At 45.5% G+C, this 9,066-nt stretch overlaps 1 protein-coding gene across 2 annotated transcripts; it reads right to left on the bottom strand.

Moving 5' to 3' along the window:
- Positions 1 to 512: 512 nt before the first annotated feature.
- On the bottom strand, positions 513 to 5,685 carry LOC147268955 (ubiquitin carboxyl-terminal hydrolase 37-like). Of its 2 annotated transcripts, XM_086225375.1 has the most exons (11): positions 5,310 to 5,563; positions 5,079 to 5,210; positions 4,690 to 4,813; positions 4,407 to 4,558; positions 3,967 to 4,066; positions 3,261 to 3,337; positions 2,522 to 2,633; positions 2,354 to 2,414; positions 1,872 to 2,087; positions 1,682 to 1,748; positions 513 to 1,558 (listed from the first exon to the last, which is right to left on the bottom strand). In XM_086225375.1, the coding sequence occupies exons 1-9, from the start codon at positions 5,321 to 5,323 to the stop codon at positions 1,921 to 1,923; spliced, it is 939 nt and encodes a 312-aa protein (XP_086081501.1). In that variant the 5' UTR covers positions 5,324 to 5,563; the 3' UTR covers positions 513 to 1,558; positions 1,682 to 1,748; positions 1,872 to 1,920. The 2 variants fall into 2 exon arrangements, with proteins under 2 accessions (XP_086081501.1, XP_086081490.1); XM_086225364.1 differs by having other exon boundaries at positions 517 to 1,558; positions 1,682 to 2,087; positions 5,310 to 5,685.
- Positions 5,686 to 9,066: the final 3,381 nt, after the last annotated feature.

Raw genomic sequence — 9,066 nt, 5'->3', positions numbered from 1 at the left:
TCCATCACAGGGCCAACACACAGAGAAAGACAACCATTCACACTCACAGCCACACAGACCTGCCGGGCACAATTTTACATGAAATGTGCTGAATGGACCTTCAGTTCTGACAGTTTTTTGTTGCACAACAATCATGCAATGAAGCTCCAAATTTAAATGACTATGAATAAAACAATAAATTGTCAAAGCAATAAATTTCCATCCATCCATTTTCCTCCATTTATTCCTGTTAAGGGTCCGGGGGGGGGGGGGGTGGAGCCTATCCCAGCTGTCTTCAGGTGAGAGGCAGGGTTCACCCTGGACAAGTCTCTAGTCCATCACAGGGCCAACACATAGAGACAGACAACCATTCACACTCACAGTCACACCTACAGTCAATTTAGAGTATCAATCAGCCTCGTCCCCTCTTGCTGTCTTTGGACTGTGGGAGGAAGCTGGAGTACCAGAGAGAACCCACACAGGAACAGTGAGAACATGCAGACTCCACACAGAAAGATCCTGTGCTGGAGCCGGGACTGGAACCCGGGACCTTCTTGCTGTGAGGCCACAGTGCTGACCACTGCACCACCGTGCTGCCATATGATGCATTACATCCTCAAATTTCTATGTTACTTCAAATTGCTTAATCTTCATCAGTGAATGCAAGCAATCAGTTGAATATGATCTCCTGTTCATTAAAAAGTGCTTTAGATACCAAAATAAATATCCCAACATTCAATCGACAGATTAAGAACCAAAATAAATGCATTTTGTATTCTCTTATGTTTTGCTCAGTCTCATCCTGTTGAAGTCCATTTCTATCAGCATCAAATCACAACAGGAGTTCTCTCCTGACACTTTACGAGTTGAGAAGTTCTCGCCCCTCTCTCTCTTCTTCTGCTCAGTCTGGTTTGCGGAGCGTTCCTCCTCTCCCTCTCCTCCCTGCCTTTGTGCGATCACCAGTCCATGTATTGCTATTGCTTTCTCCCTTGTGTTGCTCTGAGACGGGGTCCTTGTGGAGTCAAAAGACTTATCATTTCTGCTTGGAGAAAGAAATATTGTTCTACTTAAGTTATGTGTTTAACTGTGTAAGAGGGAGGTCTGCCCACTGGTGTTGTCCTCGCTGTTCTGCTTGATCATCTCACAGGCACCCTCTCAGTCAGTGCAGGCTCACACACACCCTCCTAAAGAACCCTCTGCTAGGATCTGCTCCAGCTTGGTCAGAGGCTTTATCAGTCCTTCTAAACAAGAAGGTTCTGGGATCATTGTCTGGACAAAGTCAAATTCAAGTATTGAAATTTTGAGTACTGGCATAAGGACTTAGTGTCGCACCTGTAACGAAGAGCCCTTCGTTACGATAGGAATGTAGAAAGGTTGCACCGGGGTTGTTTTGAACAGTATTTCACAATTCGCACAATATTGAATTTTGCACAGTAAGTTACAGAGCGGATTTGCACACCGCTACCTATCCAGCTTGCGGCATCTTTATTTATTGATTATGCATATTTATTGAATCATTTAACCATACATTGGTGGCGGTGGTCCTCAGGCAGATGCGGCTGCGCCGGCGTCGCTCCACCTATCAGAAGGGAGATGTGACAATGAGGATTGGAGGCATCGAGCAGCGGAAGGAGGTTTCGTGGTGCCAAAGTTCCGCAGGGTAGAGAGCAATAGGGTGCCAGTGTTTGATAGTGCCACTCACCTTTCTGTTGTGTCCTCCAGGTGTCTGGGTCCAAAAGAATCCGGCCGGGTACCGTCACCAGGTAAACCTTCCGGGAGAGACCACGGTCAGACTTGAGAGGGGGGTGTTGTTGCTTGAATGAACTGGTGGGGGTAAGGGGGGAATACTATCAAGGGGGTACATCAGGCGCCAGAAGAATTGCTGGACTTGCCTCTCTCTGGTCATTCCATGCCACCTCCACCGCAAAGAGGGTCGACTGTTCACAGCACCGTTCTTTCATAGAATAAAATGTAAGCAGTCTCCTCATGCAACGTACAGATGCAGTCCCCAGGTGCCACGCTGACCTCTTCGTCATTGAAAGTCAGCCAGGTGTTGGGGTAGCTGCCAAGGTGGATGTCTGGGCAGTGAACGTGACTCATGTAGTGTCCTGAGACGAGAGGAGTTACTGTTAGATCAGCTGTTTGAACATCCAGGTTTGACAGGTAGAAGCAGTTTGAGAAATCAGAATGAGAGAACTGCCAAAAACCTGTAAATGTCAGCAATTCTTGACAACTGTCACACTAAAGTGATCTATTTAAGTTTGAATATTATACGTAAGAAATTACACGTAACCTTTCAGTTCCTTCAGCAGAATAAAGGTAAAAAGGGATTTGAACTGGGTTAATTCAGTGGGTGTCTGAGTGATTGTTTTACCTGAATCCCCAGTTTCGCCGAAGTGGCTGATGATGCTCCTTAAATGGTACTGAGAGGCTCCCTGAGAAGGAACATGATTAAAAAGTTAGAAGCACACTCAGCAAACGTCAAAACACAAACCGACACACTACGCGTGTTGTAGCTGAACTCAGGTGAGCCATTTCTTACCTGGCTGGAGGGCACCATCAGAGTACTGTGCAGCTCCACTGGATCGCAGATCTTCTCCATACAGAAGTAGTGCTTATTGTAGCGGTAACGCTTGAGATGAAGCATCAGCATTCTGCAGAAGGAGAATGTGAGAAAAGATGTAAGATGGGGGCGGCACGGTGGTGCAGTGGTCAGCGCTGTGGCCTCACAGCAAGAAGGTTCCAGGTTCCAGTCCCGGCTCCAGCACAGGATCTTTCTGTGTGAGTCTCCATGTTCTCCCTGTTCCTGTGTGGGTTCTCTCTGGTACTCCAGCTTCCTCCCACAGTCCAAAGACATCAAGAGGGGACGAGGCTGATTGATACTCTAAATTGACCGTAGGTGTGACTGTGAATGTGAATGGTTGTCTGTCTCTATGTGTTGGCCCTGTGATGGACTGGTGACCTGTCCAGGGTGAACCCCGCCTCTTGCCCGTAGTTGCTGGGATAGGCTCCACCCCCCACGACCCTTAACGGGAATAAGCGCAAGACAATTGATGGATGTGAGCTGGAGTATTTTTGATGAATTATTTCAACACGATGGTCATCAGAATTGTTGAGGTCAGTTCACTGACGTTTCAACCTTCGGTCACCAATGAACCTCAATTCAGTCGAACTTAATTTACATTAGGAGGCAACTAAGTATGAAATAAATTCCGTCTGAGTGATGGAAAACCAAAAAAACAAGCAAATTTGGGAGTGCATGTCAATGGATGGGTGCATACTTGGGCAGGCTCTCAAAGTGGCACCGGTTGGTGGACATCTGAAACCCACATTTGCAAGTGCGTTCCAGATCTTCATCCTGTCACAGAGAGAAAACATACAATGAGTGACACACTAGAACGGTGCTCCTCAACAGGACAGCCACCTCTCTGTGGCCCCCGAACTGTTATTCCTTCACTGTGTGTTTTGGTTGGGACAGCACATCAAGGCAGGGTGGCCGTAGGGAGGTTTGGAAGGTTTTACTGAGTGGCCGGTCAGGCCGGAACTCCAAGTTTATATCACAACTCTGCCCGCGCAGCCACATCACCTTGTGGCTCTTTGTGTAGATTTAAAAAGAGAAGTGTTCTTAACCCCTCCTGACATATTGTTTTGGATTCATGACAGGGGTCATGTTTTGTTTTATTCAACTATTTATTTTAAGTTATGTCAAAATGGAAATGACATTGTCATGTAGTTCATTTCATATTTTTGTTGTTGTTTTGTGTGACAAGGGCATTTTGTTTTGAATATTACAGTGTGATTGCATGCGGCCTGACCGACCTCAATAAATGGACCTTTCACTCGCTGAAGAAAATTGTTTGTCTTTAAGATTTGTATTTGAGTGCGCCTGCACAAGAAAATAAAACCGCTATACACAGAAATCTGTGTGTGTGTGTGTGTGTGTTTGTGATGAGATGATGTCACTAAGGGGCGACAGGTGCATCTTACCTTCAGTTGATTGTACAGCATTTGCTGGACCGAAGCTCCAGGCTCCAGAGACAGAGAGAGATCAGTGAAGTCCTCGTCTCGATGCGACTGGGCTCCGCATCTGCACAGTCAAGGAAGACAAACATTGCATTGTGACCAGTTCACATCTGAGTGATGCACCGGACCTCATTTAGTCCGGTTCATTGAGAATCACTCTGGCGTTGTACTGAGATCTGCTAGTTTCAATAAAAACAATCAGTCTAAACAATCTTTCTAAGCTGAGCAACGGCGCATTGAAATGTTACGACAGGGTGTTTGGCTTGTCACAGGTTAAAGTCCAGCAAAAATGCTTTGATACTGCATTCAATGTGTCAAATGAATGGTGAATTATGAGTAGCTGCGGTTTGCTGCCACCTGCTGTGTGTGCGTGCGTGCGTGCGTGTGAGTGTGTGTACACTCACTTCTTGCAGGTCCTGGTGCTCCTCATTGTGAACATCATGTGTTCTTTTACAGGGCACCTGTATCTCCTTCCTTTACCGGCGGCTACATGCTGCAGAGTTGGTGCCAACGTTTGGACCTGGTTCAGGATTTCATTCAGGAACTCATAAGCATCCTGAACACACACAGATATCAAGGGCTTAAATTTATTGAGGAAGAAATACATGGGCCTATATTCACAAAAATCCAAAGAGTCAAAAGAGGTCCTTAATTGTTGGAGAACTTAGTGGTCAGATGAACACTTACCTTTTGCTCTGAGTCCTCAAACTCTGGAGCATTCATGGAGAGGATGTTCTTGAATAAAGACAGGTGGTGTAATTTCTTGTATGGATCATCAGAGCAGTGGACCCTCACAATGTCCATGAGGCAACTGTAAAGGGAGCAAAACAAATCATTCAAGAACACTTTTGCGAAATGAAGCACCTTAGTAGGAAGTTCAACATGGCCCTGTTCTGGGACCTCCTTGCCCTCCCATGTGCACACATGGATAGCAAAAGGCAGGGAGAGCAGCAGAATTAGCAGTTAACAACTCCATCGACTGCAGAAAGAATCTTCAACAATGAAAAAGTTGGGTTTTCAGAACCGCGCACGCGCGCGCGTGTGTGTGTGTGTGTGTGCGCACATGGCTGCCATACCTGAGTAGTTGAGCTTCAGGGACTGAAACCCATACATCCTCCTGGCCCTGCACATCAGTGATGAAGTCCTCCAGTGCAATCAGGCTCTGGAGGCTGGAGTTCATGTAGCAGTTATTGCCAGGGTTTGGAAACCTGAAAAACAAATGGACAAATTGATTCACATGAAATGAAATTAATTCTGGGTTATTTTTTTATTTTGCTCCTTGAGTGTTTTTGAGCAGATTTACTAACCCACGCCATTCCATCAGTGGGAAATTTACACACTGGAGCCCGGCATCCCATTGAAGGCTGTCTTGTTCAGTTTTTTCCTGTGGAAAAATAAAAATTGTTATCTATTTTTTTTGTGTTTTCAAAGGAAAAAATAAATCTTGGGAATCGCATAAATGAGTCTGAGGTCCGTCAAACACACCACTACTGGTGGCCCCTGGTCTTCCTCCTCCAACTCAACCCCTGTAGTTGAGGTCCTGGTGGCAGCAGCGTCTCTGCTGGGAAAACACAAACAAATGTCAACTTGTGTTTGTCATGCAGCAGGTTTGGTGACAAGAGAAGAGTTAGCTGAATGACTAGTCAACTGACAGAACATCAAATACACTGAGTAAATGAACTCTGTTTGTGTGTGTGTGTGTGTGTGTGTGTGTGTGTGTGTGTGTGTGTGTGTGTGTGTGTGTGCGCGTGCGCACGCATGGCTGCCATACCTGAGCAGTTGAGTCTCAGGGACTGAAACCCAGACATCCTCCTGGCCCTGCACATCAGAGATGAAGTCCTCCAGTGCAATCAGGCTCTGGAGGCTGGAGTTCATGTCGCAGTTATTGCCTGGGTTTGGAAACCTGAAAAACAAATAGACAAATTGATTCACATGAAAAGAAATTAATTCTGGGTTATTTTTTTATTTTGCTCCTTGAGTGTTTTTGAGCAAATTTACTAACCCACGCCATTCCATCAGCTGGAAATTTACATATTGGAGCCCGGCATCCCATGGAAGGCTGTCTTGTTCAGTTTTTTCCTGCGGAAAAATAAAAGTTGTTATATTTTTTTTTGTGTTTCCAAAGGAAAAAATAAATCTTGGGAATCGCATAAATGAGTCTGAGGTCCGTCAAACCCACCACTACTGGTGGCCCCTGGTCTTCCTCCTCCAACTCAACCCCTGTAGTTGAGGTCCTGGTGGCAGCAGCGTCTCTGCTGGGAAAACACAAACAAATGTCAACTTGTGTTTGTCATGCAGCAGGTTTGGTTACAAGAGAAGAGTTAGCTGAATGACTAGTCAACTGACAGAACATCAAATACACTGAGTAAATGAACTCTGTGTGTGTGTGTGTGTGTGTGTGTGTGTGTGTGTGTGTGTGAGAGAGTGTGTGTGTGTGTGAGAGAGAGAGTGTGTGTGTGTGAGAGAGAGTGTGTGTCGGGAGGGAGGGGAGCTTCACTATCAGGCCTGTCGGTAGAGTTCCTTACCTCAGTTGTCGGCAGGGACTCTCGTCAACTTTAAGTGTTTCCTGCGGAGGCACAAACATTCTCTTTGGTTTACAAAAGTGGAAAAATAAAGTTTGCAGAGATCCATCCATCCATCGTCATCTTCCGCTTATTCCTACACATTAAGGGTCGCGGGGGGGCTGGAGCCTATCCCAGCGTCAATGGGCGAGAGGCGGGGTACACCCTGGACAGGTCGCCAGTCCATCGCAGGGCCAACATGGAGAAACGAACAACCATTCACGCTCACATTCAGACCTACGGTCAATTTAGAGTATCCAATTAGCCTAGTCCCCAAATTGCATGTCCTTGGACGGTGGGAGGAAGCCAGAATACCCAGAGAGAACCCACGCAGGCACAGGGAGAACATGCAAACTCCACACAGAAAGATCCCGTGCTCGAGCCAGGACTCAAACCCGGAACCTTCTTGCTGTGAGGCCACAGTGCTAACCACTGAACCACCGTGCAGCCCTGTTTGCAGAGATTTCAAATGAATTTAATGTGAGGCCTGGCAAACTTACCGCTGGTGGACCACAGACTTCCTGCATCAAGGAAGCACCACTCTCTGCTCTAGCTATTGAGGGAGAGGTGGCACAATCTCCTGCCGCATTGATTCTGGGGATGAAAACAACCGTTGTCATTGTCAGTAAACCAACAGAACATCAAATGCCTCATGGTAGGTTTCCTCACCTCTGACGCAGGTCAGACTCATGTGCTACTTTAAATTTTTTCTGTGGAGAGACATGTTAAAATCGATTTTTGTTGTTGTTTTTTTACGATTTTGAACAATGAAACTGGCAAAGAATAGAAATGAGTTCGGTGTGAGACGTGTCCAACGTACTGCTGGTGGCTCGCAGTCTTCGTCGTCCCAGGGAAACTTCCTTTTCACAGACTCTCTCACGGTCCTGTTCGTCAAATCCACTTGGCTAATAAACACAATCAAACGTTCATCGTTAACTGATGTTTGCCACAAAACAGGCTTCATTACAAGAGCAAAAGTCAAGTTCAGTCAACCGACAGAACATCAAATGCCTCATGGTAGGTTTCCTCACCTCTGATGCAGGTCAGACTCATGTGCTACTTTAAATTTTTTCTGTGGAGAGACATATGTTAAAATTGGTTTTTGTTGGGATTTTTCCAATTTTGAACAATGAAACTGGCAAAGAATAGAAATGAGTTCGGTGTGAGACGTGTCCAACGTACTGCTGGTGGCTCGCAGTCTTCGTCGTCCCAGGGAAACTTCCTTTTCACAGACCCTCTAACTGTCCTGTTGGTCAAATCCACTTGGCTAATAAACACAATCAAACGTTCATCGTTAACTGATGTTTGCCACAAAACAGGCTTCATTACAAGAGCGAAAGTCGGTTCAGTAAACTGACAGAAAATCAAATGCTTCATGGTAGGTTTCCTCACCTCTGACGCAGGTCAGACTCATGTGCTACTTTAAATTTTTTCTGTGGAGAGACATATGTTAAAATTGGTTTTTGTTGGGATTTTTCCAATTTTGAACAATGAAACTGGCAAAGAATAGAAATGAGTTCAGTGTGAGACGTGTCCAACGTACTGCTGGTGGCTCGCAGTCTTCGTCGTCCCAGGGAAACTTCCTTTTCACATACCCTCTCACGGTCCTGTTAGTCAAATCCACTCGGCTAATAAGGACAATCAAACGTTCATCGTTAACTGATGTTTGCCACAAAACAGGCTTCATTACAAGAACGAAAGTCGTTTCAGTCAACCGACAGAACATCAAATGCCTCATGGTAGGTTTCCTCACCTCTGATGCAGGTCAGACTCATGTGCTACTTTAACTTTTTTCTGTGGAGAGACATATTTTAAAATTGGTTTTTGTTGTTGTTTTCCGATTTTGAACAATGAAACTGGCAAGGAATAGAAATGAGTTTGGTGTGAGACGTGTCCAACGTACTGCTGGTGGCTCGCAGTCTTCATCGTCCCAGGGAAACTTCCTTTTCAAGGACCCTCTCACGGTCCTGTTGGTCAAATCCACTTGGCTAATAAACACAATCAAACGTTCATCGTTAACTGATGTTTGCCACAAAAAAAGGCTTCATTACAAGAGCGAAAGTCGGTTCAGTAAACCAACAGAAAATCAAATGCCTCATGGTAGGTTTCCTCACCTCTGATGCAGGTCAGACTCATGTGCTACTTTAAATTTTTTCTGTGGAGAGACATATTTTAAAATTGGTTTTTGTTGGGATTTTTCCAATTTTGAACACTGAAACTGGCAAAGAATAGAAATGAGTTCGGTGTGAGACGTGTCCAACGTACTGCTGGTGGCTCGCAGTCTTCGTCGTCCCAGGGAAACTTCCTTTTCACAGACCCTCTCACGGTCCTGTTGGTCAAATCCACTTGGCTAATAAACACAATCAAACGTTCATCGTTAACTGATGTTTGCCACAAAACAGGCTTCATTACAAGAGCAAAAGTCGGTTCAGTCAACCGACAGAACATCAAATGCCTCATGGTAGGTTTCCTCACCTCTGATGCAGGTCAGACTCATGTGCCA

This window comes from Aulostomus chinensis, chromosome 2 (assembly GCF_037954235.1).
Source record: "Aulostomus chinensis isolate RoL2024-O1b breed Wild chromosome 2, RoL_Achi_v1.0, whole genome shotgun sequence".
Classification (NCBI taxonomy): Eukaryota; Metazoa; Chordata; class Actinopteri; order Syngnathiformes; family Aulostomidae; genus Aulostomus; species Aulostomus chinensis.
The sequence above is the reverse complement of the archived record's forward strand: the minus strand, read 5'-3'. Positions and strand labels throughout refer to the sequence as shown.

Bases quoted from the DNA above. Each gene is read 5' to 3' on its own strand.
- LOC147268955 (XM_086225364.1), bottom strand. The intron at 4,559-4,689 runs GTAAGTGTTCAT...GTGTGTGTTCAG, and splicing joins TTGAGGACTCAGAGCAAAAG to GATGCTTATGAGTTCCTGAA. The intron at 4,067-4,406 runs GTGAGTGTACAC...TTGACTGTGCAG, and splicing joins AGCACCAGGACCTGCAAGAA to ATGCGGAGCCCAGTCGCATC.